Consider the following 23,134-nt stretch of genomic DNA (forward strand, 5'->3'; position numbering starts at 1 on the left):
GAAGTTCAGTGTTTTCATTCAAAGGTGATGTCTGTGCTTTATCTGTATAGATACAAAATGTAGTATCAAACCTAAAATTCTATAGGTTTCCCCCAAGAAATGTAATACAGTGGTTTTTGCAAAGGACAAGTTGTAGTATATAATTAAGTGTTGGAAATTCACTACTAATGTCAAGGTAGTTTGATTGTGAGCCCATAGTTTGTTACCTGTAGCCTGGACAGACCCTCCCTGCCCATCTGTAACCAATGCAGGCCCATTCTTCTGGGTCTCCTGAGGGTTGCAGGAACTCTGAGCCATGCGCAAACACCAGGGACACACTCAAAGACTTCTCTTCCAAAATGTTTCACATGGCTGTTGAAAATAAAACGCAATAGTAGCTTACTCATCAAACAGCTATTGGTGACTGTGTATGACAATACAATGGAAACCCCCGTCATTTGAACCTCATGTCAAACACATGACCTAAACTGTCTTTTTCGACCTCAGGAATGTTGCCTGTCTACGACCCTCCCTATCCTCCAGAGATGCAGAGATCCTCATCCATGCATTTGTTAACTCCAGGCTGGGCTACTACAACAGTGTTGTATTTGGGGCCACCAACAGAGTGTTCAACGGACTCCAAAATGTTAATAACAGCACACTAGAACCCACTACTGAGACCACACCACTCCAGTCCTCCAAAACCTCCACTGGCTCCCAGTCCGACTTAGGGTCGGGTTAGGTTAAGATTCTCCTCACCACCTACACAGCTCTCAACAACATTGCAAACTCTGTCCTCCTCCAGCACATCCCTTCCTGCAGTCTCCGGTCAGCTGATGCCAACCTCCTTGTCCCCATCATCAGGACTGAACACCAACCTCCTTGTCCCCATCATCAGGACTAAACACCGGACCTGGGGGACCAGGCTCCTTGGAACACTCTCCCAAACCACTTTTGTTTTATTTTTTTAACTGACTTTTGTATTACTTTGTATTTGTCTTTATCTAAAAGCACTATACAAAATAAATGCATTATTATTATTATTATTATTGTTATTATTATTAATTACCATTTTAGGTCTTGGGTTTGTACAAGGTGGAATAACTGGAAACCTTGCAACATTGTTGGCTATTACTTTCTTGTGTGGTTGGTAAGTATTGTAATACCACCCTGCCCCTTGGCAAAACATGCATTTGGCGCACAGCAAAGAGGGATGACAACTTGAATTTATTCAGGAAGTCAAACCAGGCATAATGTAGCTGAACAGTTAATTAACTGAGAAAGGAACCGGGTATAAAAGGATTACGCACTAATCACGTCACACACGGCAGCATTTTAGCAATACTATCAGTATCAACACATATGAGGACCGCTGAACTGGAGTCTACGTTGTTGGTTTCATGATTACACTTGACTTGTAACATATCTAGGGAGGTCAGCATTAAGCTGTTAATAACAGTTAGATCAGTTAACTCTGGGGTCAACTAGCTTTACTTTGTTGATGTTGGTCTGTGACATCGTTATTAACACTAGATGTTTTCACAGAAAGCAAGTAGCATCTCTACTCAACAAACAGGGGTGAATTCAGGTTGTGCTAGCCTCAATGTGACGTACTACTTTTTACATAAGGATATCTGTAGACGTCAACAACATCCACATGTAAAAGGTATTAGTAGTCACAAATAGGGGCTACTAGCGAGCAAGGCATTTCAGATTCAGTCATAGCGGCTAGGTAGCTACCTATCCTACTACCTAAACAGGCGCTAGTTTAACGTTACCTGTGAAATCATCACATGATAATGTCCAAAGTAAGGAAACCCATGGTCAAGTCTTCTTGAAGACACGTCCCGTCAGCCAGCTAGTTGGCTAGCTGGTTAAATTGCCAACATTGTTTTTTGGGTGATCCATCATTCTCTTCTTGGCTAACTAATCTTTTTGTTCGGCTGTCAAGTTCTTGGTGAAATGTAGCATCCATTGCTAGCTATGTATGTAGAGGTCTTCATCGAATTTCAAGATCTCCCGCTACCTGATGGATGTCCATGCTTGGTCACACTTGCTGAGATTACTAGCTAACTGCAGTCAACTGTTATCGACGTATTATTAACCAAAACTATTTTGAGCTCTAATCCTTTTGTAGTGCTCACGAAAGAATCAGGCATGGTCCATTAATAGAACAGCTAGCAAGCTATCACAAGCTATCATGAGACTCACAGGCAGCCAATCAAAAGAGCGCGTCCCTTGTTGTCATGGTTAATAAGGGGCGGGGCGTCAGGTTGGATGTGTCGTCGCTGCACTCCTCAAACGAAGAGGATTCTAAAACCTGCTCACTGTCAAATAAATCAGGATTGCAAAATGTTGTAATGCTCACTCTACTCTATCCAAGTATCATGGTATGAAAGAGAGCTGGTTTTCAGATGATTCCCAACTACAACAAATGACTGGTGAGAATGACAAAACAAACAAAGTAGAATAAATTACAACATTACTATCATTCCAATCTATTTATTTATTTATTTCACAAGACATCTATAAAAATCCAATGTTGTCATCATAAGCCTGGCAAAAAAAAATACTATGAAAATATACAGTACAACATTGTATTCCAAAACAATTTAAAAACAAACTCCCCAAAAGTACTCAAATGAACTACATTTCAACACAATGTTTTCTTAAGGCCAATGCACACAGCGTGCGATTTCTGTTGCGCGTCAACATTCCATTTTGAAGTTTGAATGGAAGTCTATGAGAACATCGCATCTCAACACACACGGCCCCGAAAATTCGATTCCATTCATTTTGAGACAAATGTTAGCAAAATTTGACAGTGCGACAAAACTCGCACGCCGTGTGCTTTGTCCCATTCAAAATGAATGGAATTGAATTTTCGCCGTGCGATTAAAATCGGGGCCGTGTGTGTTGAGATGCGATGTTCTCATAGACTTCCATTCAAACTTCAAAATGGAATGTTGACGCGCAACAGAAATCGCACGCTGTGTGCAGAGCCCTTTACAAGGCATGAACAATTATAAAATGTGATTCAAGCATCCATTTAACAACTTTTAAGAATAATTCATTAACTATATACAGTTCAATTCAGTCACTGACTGATTTGGATTCAAAAGTATGAACAATTTGTCCTTGAAGTCATGTAATTAACTTTTGCAGAACATTATTACAGGACTTCAACAACCTTCTCCTGTCTAGTAGTCAGTTATGACAGTTATGCCATGTCAGGGTCCACTGATGGATCTGTTTTCATCATCTTGCTGGGGGTCCCTGAGCAAGAGTGCTACAACAAAGAAAAAATAATGCAAAATTATTTTAAGATAAATAGTTGAACTATGAAAAACATAACTACAATTAAATTACACTAGAACACCTTTGATCATAAACCAAAGCATTGAGGTATAGATAATGAACTGACCACTTGAGATGCAGACGTCTTGCTGACTGTAGAATTCTGTGCGTCTGAGTCTGTTTCAAAGTCCAGCTCAATGTCCATGACGTCATCGAAGGTGAGCTCCTCTCTAGACGAATGAATGAAATCGAGACAAATTGCATTTACTACATTTCTTGAATAGGTGCTGTGACAAACTAAATTATATGCTTTCATGGGAATTCAGCCAATTGCATTAGATGTGAACCCATCACTTCAAAGCATCTACAAATGAAGTTAGTGGAAACTACAAACATTTAAAGATGTAAATGCCAATATATGAAAGTGTCTTACATGGGCTGCAGGTCGCTGCTCTCCTGAGCAGGGGGGTCCCACGCATGAAGCTTCACCTTCCACAGCTTGATCTGCTGATCCCAGGAGCGCCTGCTGTACTTCTTAAGCTTGTTGGGAGTTCTGGGATGAACTCCTGACTGCCTCAGGTGTCTAAAGAAACGACAGACAGCAATGAGTTGAAGATTAACCTCTGCTGTAATTGTATGTAACATAAGATGATCAAATACATTATCCCCGGTCATAACTGCAGTTCGCATGAACAAAAGATGCTGAGGAATAATCAAAACAAACATCTTGAGTTATACAAGAGACCCACACTCAAAGTGTTACTCACTTGGGCACCTCCTTGACGTATCTGTCGTAAGCGAGTGTATTCTTGCCGTAGTTGATCTGCTTCTGTCTCCTCATCAGGACTCCCTCATCCATCTCCATCTCCCCTGGGACAGGGGAGGCTGATTCTCTGGATCCTTCACTGAGGAGGCAGGCCAAAAAACATTAGCGAAGGAATTAATTAATAAGTCTATGCATGTTAGATAAACATAGTGTACAAGATATCATTATAGTGTACAAGATAGCATTATAGTGTACAAGATATCATTAATCAAGCATACCTCCCAACAGAGGTCTTCCGCTCTCTTTGGCTAAACTCTGCTGCCAGTATCCTCCTCCTGTAACTAAAAGAAAAACAAATCTTAATTTAAATTATAAATTATATCATTTTATAGTGACAAAGTAGTGAAATGTTGTTAGTCAAGGCTAACCAAGGCACCTTGAATGCTGAAGTTTCCTCCAGGCCATTGGAGTAATAGCTTATACAGGGTTGCCACGCTTGCCTTGAAATAATTTTCCATACCACCTCTCGATTTTCCAGGTACCATGTTTTTGATATACAGTAAAGCCCGTTAAAAACTTTCCTCCCCCGCCCGTCCACCACACCGGCCCACCCCCACCCCTAGAGGACACCTGACTACTTACTTGATTTAAAAGACGTGCCGTCTAGATGTGCAGTCTAGTCTAGATGTGTGATCAGCTCTTAAATGTTTAGAGATTGTGGCTCATTGATAACATGACAATTCCAATGCATGGAATAATGCAAACAACTGAAGATGTGCACCATTTTATTAAACTGTACAAACTATATACACTGAACACTTTTGAGAGACTGAATTAGTGTTGCACGATATACCGGTACCAACGATATACCGCGGTGCCAAAATGTCACGGTGCCTACTATACCATAAGCTTTATACAACGGTACTACCGTGGAATACTATACTACCGTGTTGAACACGGTACCAGCGGGGCAACTCATAACACTTTCGGCTGCGTTCGTCAATTCGCTCCGAGAGCGCCGGAGCGCACACTGGGTGCAACGTCACAGAGCGACCGATTCGTTTGATTGGACGAGAGGCGTTCCGCGAGTGCGGGTCAGATTTCCAGAGCGAATTGACGAACGCAGCCTTTTTCGCGACTACCCATCGCGTTAGCTTTGTCGGCTAACAGGTTAGCAACCTCAAACGTTGTTCCTATGGTTCCTGCGAGCTCAGTGGGCATTAACTAGAAAATTAAAACCACTGAGTTTTCTTAAGTTGAGTTAAGTCTTGAGCTACAGTTTGGAAGTAGCCCTCTATTTTTTTGATATGCCAGTTTGCTTTTACTTTTCAAGTTCGTGAAAAAGACCCCACAGACGGACAGACATACAGACACAGAAAGACAGACAGACAGACAGACAGACAGACAGACAGACAGACACACACACACACACACACACACACACACACACACACACACACACACACACACACACCTACTTTGCTATACTCTTGCAAAAGGCCAGTTGGTCTGTTTGATGTTTCAAACTACTTATTAATAAACATGTTATTCACAAAAATATCGGTTTCAGTACTTTTACTTACCTGTAGAGTTACAGTGTAATGCATTAAATGCATGTTATTCATGCACCACTCATTAAGTTATTGTAACTTGTATAAATACATTGCATGTTCATAAAAATAAAAAGTGTTACAAAAGTGCCGCGGTATCGCGATACTACTCAGTATCGTGATACTTGGGCTGGTATAGTATCGCAGGGTAAAATATTGGTATCGTGACAACACTAGACTGAATAAGTCTTTTTTTATCATTATATTAACTGTGCTTGTCTTATGTCTTTGATCAGCTGCTCTTTGAAATAAGGAAACAAGCCCAAACATATCAGGTACGCCGATTTTGTTTTGCTACATGAAAAACGTTTGGCAATTTCACTGTCTGGGAACATCTGAGCAAAAGTGGCTGAGATATCAGAGTTGGAGTTGAAGGAGTAGTGTGACCTGACCATCTTGATTACCCTGCAAATCTCTGCTTCAAACACGGCTTGGCTCGAAAAAAAACGCTGACCTTGCTTGTGTTCCTGCACTTTTTCCCTGTTCACTAGTACTGGGCACCTGTAATGCTGTGCTTCCCTGACTGCCACTTTCCTCATCAACACTAGATGGTTCTGGGTTAGCTGGGCGGCTGCTTCCTTCTCCCGTTTCTTTTGTCATGAAATCTGTCATTCTTCTACTGCTCTGTCCAGCTCTCTTGGCATGGGCTTGTCCTTTTGCATGGCTCTTGAGGGATGAGACCCCCATGTTACTGATGTCAAAAGACTTGTGGCAAAACCTACAATATGCCTTGTGGACTTCTTGCCACTTCTTCTATCCAGTCCTTGAATTGGGGGTTTTGTTTCCAATCAGTGTTAAACTTGCCGCGTGTCATTGTCACTCACTCCTGTAATTGCATCACAGATTTGAAATTGTATATTAGGCTTACTGTAACGTTGAACTGGTAATACTGTTACTAGCCAAAACTTTAAAATGAAATCTAAAATAAATCATGAGAACAGAAAGCAAATTTTCTTTTGCATGTGGCGCGGGCTGTGAGGGAGTGAGCAACGTGGGGCAATTAGGTTATTCCACTAAGCATGTAGGGTAAACGTCCCTATTAAGCCCACCAAAACCTGTTTGCAGACATTTGTTATATATACTGCCACAATATAATTAAGAACGTTATAGATTAAATTAAACATGAATCTCTCATTTGAAGTTTTGATAATTCATTAATACCACTTTTTAATGTTGTTATTGTTTAATTTAAGGAAATATGTCCAAAGTCTGGCATGGGGTACCGAATGCACCCTTTAAGCCCATGTGTGTTCCAAATAAGCCCACTTCATGATTTATTGATAAATAAATAAAATATATTTTAAATGTAACAATACAAGTATACACTATTCAAATCTGTAATTTCTTACCTCTCAATAGCTATTTTCATTTTGCATGTACTCTTATACTGTGGCCTGTAAATGATATTTGAAATCTGATTGTCTTACAAGAACAACTGTCATGTAGCTAGGAAGCAGCCTCATTTGAATAAACATTACACAGCACAAAATGATCATGCCGTTTTTTTTACTTAAAATGTTACTTAGAAGTTACAACTGGGCTTATATGGTACGTGGGCTTAATAGGGACGTTTACCCTAACAAAAAAACTGAGTAAATCCGACGTTCTTACGCTGAGATATGACCGTTTTAACTCGTGCCCCCCCACTCGCGGATATCAGGAAGTATTAGCGCTAGCCCTATCGGCCGTTATCGTTACCGTTAGCAACACATTCCAAGCTAACTAGCTAGTAAGCACATCTGATGTTTGTTTGCAACAATGCACCATGTCAACCAACATTGATAAACCCAAATTCAGAACGGCCACAGACAGTTCAAAGACAGCTACTTACATTTGAGAATATTCGTTTTAGTCCCTGAAAAGTGTAGTGTAGTCTTGACAGGCAAATTGCACAATCATTGAGCAGAGGTGGACTGGCGCCTCTAGTGGCTGTCACATTACGTTACTTTCATCATCGTTACAGACCACATTGAATTTGAAATGTATAGTCCAGAGCAAGACATAGCCTATATACACAGATTGTAACCCAGCACAATAAATACAGTTACAAGCATGAACAAGATTTTTTAAAGCCTTTTGAATTTTCCAGGACAACACAAGAATTTCCATGTTAATTTTCAATTGTGCTCAGTTTCCATGCCTTTTCCAGGTATGGAACAGGGCTCAATAATTTCCATGTTTTCCCTGATTTCCAGGTAGCGTGGCAACCCTGTTATACTACTGATTCTCCACAATTAGTAACAAAGGGACTGCACTGACCGTTGCATATCATTGCGGACACTTGAGCACATCTCACTATTCTCCACTTCACTGCCCCAGTCCTGGCACCTGGAAACGGGACCATCACTCTCAGGAGTGGTAAAGCTGAAAGAGTGAAATACAAGGTTATTAGTGCCTCTATAAAATATTACATTTCTTTCAGATATATATCTATATATAGATATATACATAAATCTTCTAACAAGACGAGAGCTTGATTACTTTTCCTGGTGGATTGATGATTCACATACTTAGTCAAATGTATTGATTTGTAAGTCGCTTTGGAATAAGGCATCTGCTAAATGCCAAACGTTTAACTGTAAAAATATATGAATGACCAAGAATAAGAAGTTGAAGCTAGTGAGTAGCCATGTAAAGTGTTGTACTAAGGAAGCTCAGTTCAAGCAATTAGAATCTTAACTTAATCTATGGGAAATGCCATCATTTCATTAACAAAATAATCAGTCTGTTGTTTGTTGTTTTAATGGGCTGACGGCCAACACTTAACTGACGGCCAACACTTAACTTAACTTAACACGGCAGATACAACTTGAGAAAAAGAAACATCACTTCTCATAAACCTTGATTTGCGTTTGTTCTAACCCATCTTTGTTCAGGGTGACAGGAACATTTGCATTTCAGCCATCTATTGTTCTCACAAACTGTCCTCATTCACATGTTCTCAGGGAGGCTTCCTTAATGTAGAGCTGTCTAGGGCATCACAGCAGATTGTCTGAAATACAAGTTAAATCTGAGACATCTTACCTCCCAGGTCTGTCAGTGGGTTTGTGGTTTGTGGTCTTCTTCAGATCACGGGTCTTGTCCAAGTCCTCCTGTGACCTTAAACTGCCATCAGCTCCACGTTTTCGGGAATGAGAATACCTTGAAGGGCCTTTATTCCTACAGACAATGAGATACATAACACACAGACGATTGAATTCATATGGTGTTCACTTGGTGCCATTTTGGAGTAGCACAGAACAGATAATGACACATTCTGTGTGGTGGAGACAGTGTGTTTGAGTCAAATGCATCCTGTTGACTAGTTATGTTGAGATCTTACAATAGAAGACCGTTGCTATATCAACAGTAGCTAGTTCAACAACGTGCCTTCACAACAACAATGCATGCTGCCGGAACACCTCATCTCTGAGCGCGAAATGGGGGTGTACTGCTGAATAGCCAGCCAGCTAAACCTTGTGGCTAGCGAGCTTGGGTGTTACTAGCTGGACACATTGAACAATTCAAATATGTCGACATTCAATTGTATATAGCCGACAGCCTAAAAAAACGAGTTTGTTAGATAAGTCCATGCATGGCTAGATAGCTGTATAGATACTGTCAATGAGAGACCCCAAGAACACCCGCTAAAAGGTGGCTAGCTAGCTGCTAAAATAATGCTAGTGCATCAGGTGACGTAAGTCATAATAGCCCAAAATCATTGAATTACCACATTTATTTTAACGTCATAATCTAGTCAGCTGAGGTGAAAGACGATACCCCCATTGCAGGGAAGATGGAAATGTTAGAATAAAGACATGATTTGTCATCCACCGTAGCTAGCTAAGATACTGTTGTTAGCTACTGCTGAACAGTGAGTGTCCGAGTCCGCGGGAGGAGAGGACTGGCGCGAGAGAGAAAGTGGAATGCAACATATTTCTGAAACTAAGTTATCAATGTCTGCTCAGGACCGCGTCAATGCCAACTCACCTATTTTCATCTCCACTGTAGTCACCTTCGCTGCGTCTAGTCGTGTGCCGATGAGACATTTTCGTCTGTTGACAAAAGTGGAGAAACTGACGGTGACTGTGAAGGACTGGCTCGGAATGACTCAATGATTCAACGCCGCGCGCCAAGAGGACCGCGCTTCCCCGGCGCGTCAACAACCTTGTTGTTAAGTCGTGACGTGTTTCCGGATCCAACGTTGGCTGAGGCGCTGTACTGTCTTCGAAATGCCGAAATAATAATAATAATAAATTATATTTATATAGCGCTTTTCCGAGGCTCAAATACCCTGACAATATGGAGAAAACGGGAAAGTATTGTGTCCCTTGTTGTATGAATAGATCCGAGTCTAAAAAACGATTAAACTGTCACTTTCTTTCTTGTCCACTTCCAAGTTCCACCACACTCCAGTAGTATGCCCTTTAAACCTGCTCCTGTTAGTCCTGATCTTTTCATTCTGAGGTATTTTCCTGCAGTTATCTGCAGCTGCTGACAAGAAATAGGTTACCTTATGCTCGGTTAAAGAATGCCCGCCAGTTATTTCCATATTTAATAGGTTCCTGTAACGAGGTAGTCTAGAAATGACTGGGTATTTTCTAAGGCATGTAGGTCTACATTAATTCATGTCAATGGTGGTTGATTAACTTCAAAACAAGGACATGCGCATGTTTCTTTGATAAACATTTTAATTGTCATAACCTCATTCATTCCAATGTTTGCTGGCCATTGTCCAACATTTGTAACCTTGTTTTGTACCCAGGTTAATTAAATCACTTTGTTGACCAGCAGCCAGTGGTAAGAAAATTGGCACATCCTCATGGCATACGATATCCCCCAGTTATTCACAATTCAGCCAAAGTGCGAAAGCCAATTTCTAATAAAGGTACAATTTATTGTCAAATGAGGTAGATGGCTATTTAATATACCTAAGTCCCAAATAGTCCGATTTCGCCATTTCATTCTGAGCAGACCGCTTCAGTTCATACATGTTTACAGTCCTACTTGACAGTTCCTATAATATGTTATTGCATAACAGATACATGGAAGGTACAGTACGATAACCAAAGGTAAAACATGTTTCTGAAACAATACTCTTGAAATAGATATAGAGAAAATTAAATTAAACAATATGAATATTTGTTGTAACATCCTTTACAGCCCCAAGTAAAACATCTATTGAATGTTGGATGTATTACGTATAGGCCTAGCTCAAGAGTTCATATTGCAGACATGTTCCAAGACAAAAACAAGTTCATGGACACACATTATGAACAACATAAAGTCATGTGAAAAAGACAAGACACCCCATGAAAACCTTTGTCTTTTTCAACATATTTAAACATATGGACATTTGATCTTAATTTTAACAATATTAAGAGATGGAGGTAATATAACTTAACAAATGATATTTTAAAATATGTTTTTTATTTTTTAATTAATAGAAATGTAATTTTCTTGTGACGAAAAAGTTAGGACACCCCCACATTTTTTACTACTTGCAATGCCTAAAATTAGAATCAAGTGCACCACATCAGGTCTACCACACGTCAGAGGCTAGTAGACAGTTATAGGAAACGTCCAATTGAGGTTAGAGCAATACCAGATATTAGGGCATAGGGTGTAACATAACTTTTTTCCTCAGTAGGAATTGGCATCTTTGTTCATTTTTTGTTAAATAAATGATAACAAAGTTACATTTTCATTGTTTTCCGTTCAATTACATCAACGTTATCTATAGATATTGTATGAAAGAAGATAATATATTCATGTCCATATTTCTTAAAAAATAACTAAATATTTCATGGGGTGTCCTGATTTTTTTCACATGACACATGTAGCTGAAACAAAACTAAAATACACCATTTCTCAAGGGTGGAATAGCAAACAACACCGATGATGTAAAAGAGACAGGCACATTTTCGAAAAGCATCACTAAGGAAATCTGATGCACATTGCAGCAGCCAGACAGATTTCTATGCACTTCCTTGAAATAGACTGAGAAGAAGACGCATGGTGTTGACTGATCAGTGAACGATGCAGACGTCGAGGATGATGTTGACTGATCAGTGAACGATGCAGACGTCGAGGATGATGTTGACTGATCAGTGAACGATGCAGACGTCCAGGATGCAGAACTTGGCTCTACAAGTGGGGCAAGGCACTCTGCTGCCTAACCAGGTCTCTGGTTGCTGCTGGTCCTGGCGGCTGGCGAACCACTTCCCCATACAGGTGAGGCACCACATGGGTCTGCAGTAGCACTGCTGACACTCCCCTTCCCCCTCCCCTTCCTCCAGGCACAGCCGCAGCAGTTTGGTGTTGGCTGGTACCTGCATGCAGCCAATGCAGGGCTCCACCTCCTATAGGAACAGAGGGAGAGGTAGTGAGCCTTCCATTCAACAGAGCAGAGGAGCAAGGTGCTCATCACTTACTTACATCCTGAACTCTCCTGCCCTCTGATGTTTCTGACATCAGAAATGTCAGATTTCACACAGACATACAGAGGTAGACGTCAATTTGCACTTGGGAACAAGACTGATTTTTGCTTTCTGAAATGCTGATGAAGCAAAATCCTGTCTGGTGTCAGGCAACACAGAACCATATAGGGGTTACGACGAGGGTGACTTTCATTGAGTGTTGTATTGACTGTGTGGTTCACCTGTCCACTGGTCAGCTGGTAGATTTGGTTTAGTGCCACCTGGGATTTGAATGTTTCCAAGAATAGGTCACTCATAGTCTGGTGAATGACCACGTTGGCAGCATTCCTGATTGGTGCATGCAGTTTCTCTCGTAGCTCAGCATACTCGGTTGAGTTGAGCCTAAACAGAGGCATACAAACTTAACAAAATGGTATTATGGCAGAGAAAAGCGATAGCTAGACCTATATTTTAATAATATAGGTAATAATGTATTCCCCAAAACATCTCAAATGAAATGTAAAAAGGAAAAATGTGAATGACCATGTGAACTTTACAACTGGTGTTATTGTACCTTATGTCAAAGGCCTTGACACTGGGGTTAATGCTGGCCACACAGAGAGTCAGAATCTGCACAGGTGTGGCTGAGTCGGGTGAAAGCTGATGTTGCCGTGAGTCTGTGACAGTCAGGTGAGTGTCTTGCTGCAGTGCAATATGCACATAATAGGTAGTGACTTTCATAATCCACGTGTCAGTGATGATCACCCGTGCACCAGGAGCTCCCGTAGCAAACTTGTCAATGCGACGAAATTCTGTGTTGACAGAAGAAGCAACTGCTCCCCAGCCGGACTGTGGCAATGCATGGGCTTTGAGCTTCTTTGAAATAGGATGATTTCCCCATTTGTGTCGAGACCAATAAATGACCAGCATCCAGCTGAGGAGCTGCAGAACCACTGACAGCATGAAGAAAGCCTTCCATCCATCGCTGACTAAGTGGACATAACTGAGGTTCTTCTCTGGTGCAGCGATGCACATCCCCATGTAGTACCCTGAAGGGACACAATACATATTGTTAGTTGGCTGTATCTTCAATCAATATACTTTGTTTGAATTATCTAGTTAGAGACAGATTGACAATTTATAGAATTATTACTTGACATGTTAGTGGTTCACTATAGTCTATGTGTGAGCCAATGTTACTGGGCTGGGTGCATTTATTATCTTGCAGTGTATATGTATGCCTAGAACAGTACTAGCTAGACAGCTAACTAGCTAACTTACCAAGAGGCAAAGTTGAATGAACCAGTAAAGTGACACTCGTTCTCCTGACATGATATTGAATAAAACCAATGTCTTCACTCCCGAGCCATCCTGAAAAGAGATTTTGTACAGTGAAACCTGCTGATCGAAATTCATTAGGCGTGAATACAAAGCAAAACGCAAATACTATGTAGGCCAAAGTAAATGTTACTTCTGGGCGATCCATATTAACTTGTTACCAGTAACATCTAAGTTCGCAAGTTCATGTTATTAACTGTATTGTTTTAGCTCGCTGGAACAAAAATGAACCTGGCCAGAATCAACATAAAGAATGACAACTTCCGGTGCCACGACTACCCCTTCCCTTCCACGACACGACCTTCTTTTTCAAAATAAAAGACTCTGTGTATTGCTATACCATCATGTTCATTATGTCGGCCTAATACTTCACAGTTTATTAGTTAAGAGTAATAAGCGACAACAGATTATGATTTGTTTGTTTATTTAATCATAACAATAAAAAAAAATAGTTCCGCAACTGAACTTCAAATGGACTGTTGCCTAGTAACCTGAACACAAACATATAGTCTAATTAACGGTCATTTAGTAGAACATCTGTGCGGCGGAGTGATACATATAGTTAAAAGTCCCAGTGCTGTTATACAGTATATCGTAACTCATGGAATGCCTCTTGTCCAATCAAATTACTTGGTCGGAACTAACTGTTGTATAATCTAGTGTACAAAACCTTCTCCTTTAACAGCGGACCACGGTCTGTTTGATCCCCTAAGAGACTCAGGAAGGAAAGGATCCTCAGGTCCCATACCAGCAGGCTACAGAACAGCTTCATTCACAGAGCTGTCACTCTGATAAATAATCCACCCCACACACACACTCCGTTGAATACCCCCCCCCCCCCCACACACACACACACACTAATAGGGTACAATGCAGTACTCTCAGTACCCCCCCACCCCACCCCGGGCCACTGTGGTCACACAGTGCACACACCCCTGGTCAATGTGAACACTCAATTACCCTTTTCCCACTACTGCTGTTTACGAATACCACCTTTGCACATACAACATTCTTCTTTGATATAGCCTCTATTTATACATCTGTACATACCATACTGTACATAGCTACCATAACTGTATATAGCTCATAACTGTATATACCTGCAACTACCGTACTTGCCATGCTGTACCTATCACTGTCCTGTTTTTATATCATGTTTTATATCACTATTTGCACTTCTGGTTAGAGGCTAAATTGCATTTCATTGTCTGGTACTTGTACTTGGCAATGACAATAATGTTGAATCTAATCGAATCAAATTTCAGGAAAGGTGAATATGAACATGATCCCTGTTTCTAGGATGAATAGTACATTTTGTATTTCTCCAACAGGTAACATGTTATCACATTTTGGTCAATTAAGAGACTGTTAGCATACTAGCGTCTCAAGTGAGTTACCAATGACCAGATACTTGCCCTGTAAAAGCAGGATTGCTGGCCCAGCAGCTTATCACCCTCAATCACCACATGTATTTGTTATCGCCATGGGGGGGGGGGGGGGGGGGGTTACTCGTGTGTTTATAGTGTGTGTGTGTGTGTGGGGGGGGGGGGGGTTCTTTAACATAAGATAAAGAAAAAAAGTCAGGACAGACACTTATTTTGTTTGGTGTTATAATTGTGAGTTTTTCATGTGTACTGTTTTTGTAAATAATTGATTACCCCAAAAAAATCACCACATGTATTCTAAAGTCAACACCGCTCTTCAAGGCAGTGCTGGACTGAACTGTTGCTATCACCCACAGAGTGGCAGTAATTAATAATCAGTGCCGTGTATAATGTAACAAAGTACCTGTTCAGATTAGTAAGAAAGAGGAAATACTTTTTTAAAAAGATGTTCCTCCATAAAGTTAGAATTTTAACAGAATTTTAACTGAAGACCTTTAAAGAACACTATGAATGACCTCATCTGAGAATCACAGCGATGGTGCCAGCTGGAAATATTTACTGTAGGGGCCTGGTGGCGGGCTGGCGTCAGCCAGGGCAAAGTACATGCCAGAGGAATTTAATATCAGGAGGAAGCAGCAGGTCGCTGAGCGACTGGCACACTGCCCAGGAACAACTGGAGCCCTTTGTGTTTAAAAAAAAACTGAAAAAAATCCAGTGCTAAAGCTTCTCTGGATCTCTTCACTCAGGGAAAATGTTCTGACATTAAGGGCTGTATATAGCCTATAGGGTCATTGATGCTTATAAGTTACATATATGACATTTCTATCCAAACATTCTAGCACATGAAAGCTTTCCCTATAGTTATGGGCTGTGATATGCATCAAATGATCTATCACCTGATATTTAGAGATATAAAATGTTTGTCTGGGTACACACACACACATTCTCTCTCTGTCTATCTGTCTCCTTTTTACACAAGCGCAAACACACACACACACACACACACACACACACACACACACACACACACACACACACACACACAGTGAGAGAGAGAGAGAGAGAGAGAGAGAGAGAGAGAGAGAGAGAGAGAGAGAGAGAGAGAGAGAGAGAGAGAGAGAGAGAGAGAGAGAGAGAGAGATAGAGTGTGTGAGAGAGAGAGAGAATCATGTATGCTGTAGGTGGCGACATTGTACTGTGACAGTGAAGTTAGGGCAAATAATAACCGTATAGGCACGATTCCTGTGGGTGTCGCTATACGAGGCACTTTCTTTGGCCTGAGTAAAACAACCCATTGTTATGTATGACAGGCTGCATCATTCTCTATCGGCTACCTGGACCTGGTTTAGGTTGTTTAGGCTACCTAAAAGTATATTTTAACTCACTGAAACAAAGGCAAATTAATTGTCCAGATGAATACATAGTATTACAGTAACAGCTTTTGTATACCATTTGGATTCGGCCTATAGGCATTTTAAGGAATACATTCAGTGACATTAGGGTAAGGGTCTGCACGCACAAACATTTAAGAACTCAATGGTGCTGCCCAAAATGTTCAGATTCCCTGCTTTTAGGCTCGTAGGTTTTACAGGCGACATCATGAAGTAGGGCTTATGTTAAGTTATGCTTAAAACCTTAATACATACATCTGTACTAATGTATCAACCATAATGATCATCCTAATTGTATGGTGTTCCATATCCATCTAAGGTGCGTATAAACTGATCAATCAATGTTCATGTGTTATTATTGTCAATGGTTATTACGCACGACGAGAGGTTTTGGGCGGTCTCTCGCTGTGGGCGGCGTGGCGACTTATCTTGCCGACAGGGGCTTCTATGTAAACTGAGGCTAAACAAATACAGATGAACCTCAACGCACATTCACAAAAAAATGCTGGCAATTTTGGATGGCTCCAGAAGACGCTCGGAATCCACGGGAGTAACACGCGCCTGAACATGGGGGTCTATTCTTAATGTCCGTTATATATAGCAAACTTGTAGATGAATGTCTCTCGTCGGAATTATTATGTTGCAATTCATAACGACTCTCAGTACTTAGTTTTATTGAAGAAGTTATAATATAGGCCTAATATTGTTGTGTTATTGCGCAATACTGTATACGATTAGGCTGCAGTTAGTCTATAGCTGTGGTAGCCTACAGTAGCCTACATTTGTCGTTTTTGGTGTGTGCAATTTTCTTGAAATGAGGAACCCCCATCTGCTCAGCGATGGCTGGAAGACTAGACCTATTAATGGGAAGGATGCACCTGGGAATAAAAAGTATAAAAGAAAAGCTCGGGACCCTAAACATCTAAGCGAAGTCAAAAGTTTCAAACATGACTCAAGAACGGACGACGACTCTATGGGGGAGCTGATGGAAGAGACATTTAGAAACAGTGCCCAAGAACGACTACAGGAGCCTTTCTTGGAGAATTCCATCATTTCATCACCAAACCCGAATACTGCTATTGACATGAGGATAAATGCTGGACCAACAGTCACTGAGAAGCTCGAATCATCACAATCACGGTCTTTAGACCTATCTGAGCCGACAACCAGAGACACATATCACACAACATTTCCACAGGTTACAAGTTATGACTATCAACAGTCATTTGGGTCTGATCACACGTTACAATCGCGAATCGTTCTATGTCAGCGCTCCGAGAGGTCCCTCTCATCAGCCTCCCAGGCGTCGTACAGCAATAACAGCTCGGAGCCGGCGGAATCGCCAAGGAAACGGCTGGGAGAAACGTCTGGCGTCGTCACTGAGATCAAAGCCGTGCAGCAGACACGGAGGCTACTGGCGAATGCCAGAGAGAGGACCCGGGTGCATACCATCAGTGCAGCCTTTGAGGCGCTGAGAAAGCAGGTATTTCCACTGAATTCACTAAACACACAATATGCACAATGAGCCCTCTTTGTGCAGAATGTTAATGCCGAATGAAGAGCCTATAAGTACATCATATGAATTTATAAAAAAAACTGTCAAGGAGTTATCTCGATAAAACATAGATAAAAAAAGTGAAAAGTCAATACATCATGATATATATTGATGATGTAATTGAATCTGAATGTTGCTTCTTTATTGATATATATAATATAATTGTTTAATATAATAAATTGGTGCAATTTGGTGTTGTTGCAGTTATGTGTCATTGACGTGACATGGTGCTTACAAAACGGTTAATCGAGTAGACCTATTTATCTAGCAGTAACATTTTCCCCAAGACAGAAAGAGAAGTGCATTATAGATGCATTAGCCCCATATGTCACCATAATGCTGTCGATCACACAGATTCCATATGTGTCGAATGATAATCCATAAGAGATGTGTCTGTCCAAACAGTGGCATTGTCACTACAGACTACAGAGTGGCCTATGATCTGACCTTGTTTGGCCTCCAAGCATACCATGGTCCTATTAATGTCAATTCTATGCAATCAAAACACAAGTGAAACCATATCCAAATCTCTCACAATGAGAGAAGGAGAAGAGGGGGCTACTATATGTTGCCTGTCTCTACATCACAGATGTGTTCTTTCTCTAGTTGTTAGTGAACTTATTTCAAAGTGACATGACATGCAGGATCCAAGTCCCCTCTGTGAAAGCACAGTCAGTGGAGTCGACGGTGTGAAGGCCTGAAGTACTTTTGCACTGCGTCACCAGCCAGCAGCTGTTTTGGAACATAGATTAACATGGTCAAACACTGACACATGGGACACCATCTGACACCCTATACCACAATCGTTCTAAAAAAAAAAAAAAGTGTCCTTATAGTAATTGCAAATCCCAACATTTGTTGTTGCCTATGCCATCCACCCTGGTTCTGTGCAAAATGGGCCTCTGACCCACTCTGGCCCCACAGGTGCCCTGCTACTCCTACGGACAGAAGTTGTCAAAGCTGGCTATATTAAGAATCGCCTGCAACTACATCCTGTCGCTGGCTCAGCTTGCAGACCTGGACTACACCCCTGACCACCGCAACGTGAGCTTCAGGGAGTGCGTGGAGCAGTGCACACGCACCCTGCAGGCCGAGGGACGGTCCAAGAAGAGAAAGGTAAGCGGATCTCGGAGGGAGGAGCGTGGGGATTAGGGGGTGAGAGGGGGGGGGATGGGGGATGGGAGGGGGGGGGGTGGTGCAGTTTTTAGGCTACTGTCCGATGATGTTTTTAGATATTAGGAAGGCCTCATTCAGCAATGACTACTGTACGTAGAGTGAGCCCTAGAAATGTAGTTGATGCATCACCTGAGCACGCCTTGAGACACCTTGCAGATGCATTTCTATAAAGTTTGCTTTTTAATGGGTTCAGAGCAGAAGAAGAGCAAACCGTCTGAAGCATCAGTAGATACTAGAGAGAGGGTTGGAGAGAAAAGTAAAATTGAGCTCCTCCCTCAAACATCTTTGTTAAAGAGCAACAAAAAAGATTAAGGGAATGTGACAAACTCTTTTGCAGGGTAGCTTACAAGAACCCACACAATACATATGGCGCTACTGTAGCAGTACAGTTATTCCACTCTGCATCAATTGTTTTGACAGTACTGCAGAAAATGTTTTGACTCTGCTGCTGTGCAGCGTTACTTTGTTAGGAAGGGAACTGTATGGTGATATGTATAAACAAGGAAAATGATAAAGATCAAACTGGTGACCATAACAAGATGAATAGAACATTTGGGCAAATTCACTTTCAAGTTAATGGAGAGATAAAGCTTAAGGGGGGACTTACTTTCTACCATCTGCATACCTCTTCAGACACTTCCGAATGACTGCTGAATTTATGATATCGTAGGATTTAACTATTTTCTTTGGCCGACACTGGATGGTACATGACAGCAGTGCGATAGAGGGGCTGGTATTTTTCACCGATAACAAAAGAGGAGAGAATACAGTCACTCCAATTAAGAGGGGCATTCCTTTGCCTAAAAAGGATCCCATTAAATTAAATCATCATCAACTCGTGTTTGAAAGGGGAACTGGGTGTTCCGCCAGTTTTGTGTCCAGAACAGGAGAAAAAAGTGCCCCGGGTGAATAAAAGGAGTGATTGATGCCTTTGTGTGCAGTTTTATGACACTGGGAGTCATGTAAACTGAAGCTGAACTTCCTCCAGCGCTCTCCTGGATCCACACGTCTGCCTTTGCGATAAATCAACAGGGTTCTTAATGCATGGATGAGACCCAAGCAAGGAGAACGTTCATTTACACATTCACATCTGAGCACTGTTCCACCAATCACCACCCACCCCCAACAGTTCTTCATTTGCCTCAATCAGTCTTGTCAGTCTTTTCCTTCAACTCTGTCATTTATTCAACATATTTTTCTGTCCCTCTCTCATTTACTCTTCTCTTTTCCCTCTCCATCTGTCAACAAGAAGAAGGCTTGTGTGGAAAAAGTGTATTCTAATTTAATCTGAATTTGAAACACATTGTTTGTCATTTGATCATATCTTGGATCTACGGAAAATATATGTGCACAACATAATGTATGTTATCATTTAAATAAAAATTAGATTCTCTTGTGTCACTGGGTAAAAAAAAAAGTATCTGTCATCCAAGGAATGTACATGTTTTAATTGATACAGAATTCATTAACAAAAAGTTTTTGTTATTGTAACTTTGAATGGACAAGTTTTTTATTTGTGAGCAAGACTCCGCAAAAGAGACCTCTCTCTCAGTAGAACCCCTTGCCTAAATAAAGGTTAAATAAAAAACAAATATTTGATATAGAATTGCTCTGAGGTGATTTCAGATCTGCAGCATTGTTGAAAAGAACAAAACAGAATATTTATTTACAATACATCCACTTCGCCACTCGCCAACATGGAAAGTATGTTGACATAAATATTCATGACATTAATATTTGTGGCAAAAAAACTAAACAGGTCTGCCCCGAATTTTCAGGTATGTTTATATATATTATATATGTTGTATTTTGAAGTGTATTACTATTTAGCACTGCTTAGCAAAACTAAAATAAAGAAACAAGGGGAAACTTTAAAACTGTTGTTGGTGAATAATGACATTCATTTCTCTATTTCACCCCAGTACTTAATTAAAAGACTAGTGAAACCCAGGTATTAGTTTCATAGAATGAATATGTACTGTATATGTGAATCAATAGATGGGAAGACATTACACTTCTAAAACTTCTCAATTATGATCTTGGAACATTTCTAACTCTCAAAATAAAATAAAGAAAAAAGAAACACTGTCAGGACATGAATAACATTTATATAAATAAGATTATACATAAATGATATATATCAGAGACTACACAGTCAAGATAACTACATGCATGTTAGTTTTCTCTGCTCTCTCTCTGTGCTGTGTACTCCCTCTGCCTCTCTCTCTCTCTCTCTGTGAGCTAATGTGTTTCCCTAGCATAAGCGCATTCACAAGGAAACTAGCTGAGCTGCTTTTTTCCCCCTGGCAGTCCCAGACACCAGATGTTCGTAACGCTAGTTGGGAAGTCCTGCTGGCGCCACTCAGGGCAGAGGGCAGGGTGAAGGCACGCGAGCTGGAGCCCAGAGAACTCACTCGCTGCAGGAATTGGCACATTCCCCAGCGCGCTGCTGGCACATTCCCCAGCTCTCCCCTGGCCATCTGTTCCAAAAAAACACTTTGAAATGAAAAAAAACAAAAAAACACTGATCATCACTCTCTCAGGATACAGCACTGAGCAGCAGCTGTTACAGAGGCGGGGGGAGAGAGAGGGAGGGAGAGAGAGAGGGAGGGAGAGAGAGAGAGGGGGAGAGAGAGAGAGAGGGAGGGGGCCCTGGGTAAGAAAGAAATCCCTTTGTCAGAGAGAGCCAGTGAGTCTGAGGGGAAACTTTCCAGGGGGAAAAAAAGTTTTTTTTTCTCAATGCATACTGATTAAAGACATCTAGAACTTATTCCTGCGCTTGTTCTATCGCCCCAAACACAATCCTACTTATTGAGGTTCTGTTCTAATAACATTTAAAATCACAAATTTTTTGTTATTATATGATGATTTATATACTTATCTACTTACAGTATATATCAATACAATTCTTCATTAAATCACTTAGAAGAGATTTTCACATTTGGATGTCAAGTTAACGTAACCCTAAACGGTCTAGCTTTAAAAAAATAAATCAACAAAACAAACTAACTAACACCATGGAAGTCCTAGATAAATATCCCTATCCCAATACTTCTCTGGCATGTGTTCTAGTGCTCCAATTAGGAGGTAAAGAAAGAGCTGAGAGAAGAATCTGTCTCTTTATAGAAACACAATAAGGAAAAATGTTTTGGTTGGTTTTCATCCAACACCAAAGAGAGGGCCAAAGAATTTTGTTGTGTCCCAATAGATTCTTCCCCTGCATCAGATCTTACCAACAGTTACTGGAACCTTATTGGAAAGGCTGCTATTTTTCTCTCCCTTGTATTTACAGCAACATAGCACCTATGAGGTCATAGGATATGCATGCTTATAATGGTACCACTCTATTTTGGCCTATTCTTACCCGTCCTTAATATGCATCCACAAGGGTTTGTTTTCACACATTGATACATTTTTCTCATGTGTCTTTTATAGGAATAATTTCTCACAGCACCAATGGAGTGAGCAAGACCTCATTTGAAGGCCTCAAAGAGAACTCTTCACACTACACTTGAGGTGCTTCAACACCACCTATGGAGGAGACTGAACCAGGCGTTTGGGGCTGGTTTGCCAGACGCAGATGAAGCCTGGACCTGACCTGGACTAACGACGTATAATGAAGAAAGTGCTTTGTGTGTCTAGTAGGTTTAATAATCTGGGTCTAGGAAACCAGCACAGTATTATCATGGACCTAAACATGTCTTCTTGATACTTATTGACCTTGCAGACACATTCTCGGGTTATGGATTATTTTGTAATGGATATTTGTTGTGAGCCGGAATGAAATTCATTTTTAGGAAGACAGCTTTGGATGTTCTTTTAGTAGGAGGTGAGCCTATTAGACTGGCAGATGATATCAGTCAGACCGTCATGGCAGCAAGAAGCCAACACCAAGTGATTATGATAATTAAACTAAAGGGCGATGTACATCCCTTTTTTTTTCTTCTTGACAGTGTTGAATCATTTCTGATTGAAGGAAGCGTAACTATTTACAGCTCATGTAACATAACTTTGATTGCAACATAACATGAAATGATTAAGAGATATATGACATAATGGTATCTTATTTCAGCAACTGTTTTTGTGTTGAAATATAAATGAAATTAAATGGGTTGTTTTTAACAGGACCCCAGCTTGATATAATTAAAAGTGTCCCTTATCCTTTCAGCATAATAACTCTATGGCTGCTCATGTGTGCCCTTTTGAGCACATTTACCCAGAAATAAATAAACTGTTGTT

General features: G+C 40.8%; 3 protein-coding genes across 3 annotated transcripts; 1 reads left to right on the top strand and 2 right to left on the bottom strand.

Annotated features, from left to right (window-relative positions):
• Nucleotides 1-2,492: 2,492 nt before the first annotated feature.
• slbp (stem-loop histone mRNA binding protein) lies at nucleotides 2,493-9,746 on the bottom strand. The gene is made up of 8 exons (XM_080525217.1): nucleotides 9,622-9,746; nucleotides 8,677-8,811; nucleotides 7,912-8,016; nucleotides 4,321-4,383; nucleotides 4,044-4,181; nucleotides 3,710-3,859; nucleotides 3,404-3,506; nucleotides 2,493-3,268 (listed from the first exon to the last, which is right to left on the bottom strand). Exons 1-8 carry the CDS (start codon nucleotides 9,678-9,680, stop codon nucleotides 3,200-3,202), a joined length of 822 nt encoding a protein of 273 aa, XP_080381343.1. The 5' UTR covers nucleotides 9,681-9,746; the 3' UTR covers nucleotides 2,493-3,199.
• Nucleotides 9,747-10,482: 736 nt separating this feature from the next.
• Nucleotides 10,483-13,579, bottom strand: tmem129 (transmembrane protein 129, E3 ubiquitin protein ligase). The gene is made up of 4 exons (XM_080525545.1): nucleotides 13,332-13,579; nucleotides 12,625-13,099; nucleotides 12,293-12,452; nucleotides 10,483-11,993 (listed from the first exon to the last, which is right to left on the bottom strand). The coding sequence occupies exons 1-4, from the start codon at nucleotides 13,534-13,536 to the stop codon at nucleotides 11,739-11,741; spliced, it is 1,095 nt and encodes a 364-aa protein (XP_080381671.1). The 5' UTR covers nucleotides 13,537-13,579; the 3' UTR covers nucleotides 10,483-11,738.
• A 3,384-nt stretch (nucleotides 13,580-16,963) lies between these two features.
• On the top strand, nucleotides 16,964-22,476 carry atoh8 (atonal bHLH transcription factor 8). The gene is made up of 3 exons (XM_080525118.1): nucleotides 16,964-17,647; nucleotides 18,644-18,835; nucleotides 22,331-22,476. The coding sequence occupies exons 1-3, from the start codon at nucleotides 16,979-16,981 to the stop codon at nucleotides 22,334-22,336; spliced, it is 867 nt and encodes a 288-aa protein (XP_080381244.1). The 5' UTR covers nucleotides 16,964-16,978; the 3' UTR covers nucleotides 22,337-22,476.
• The last annotated feature ends 658 nt before the right edge of the window (nucleotides 22,477-23,134 follow it).

The sequence above is a fragment of the Nansenia antarctica genome, assembly GCF_963989245.1.
Source record: "Nansenia antarctica genome assembly, chromosome: 3".
NCBI lineage: Eukaryota > Metazoa > Chordata > Actinopteri > Argentiniformes > Microstomatidae > Nansenia > Nansenia antarctica.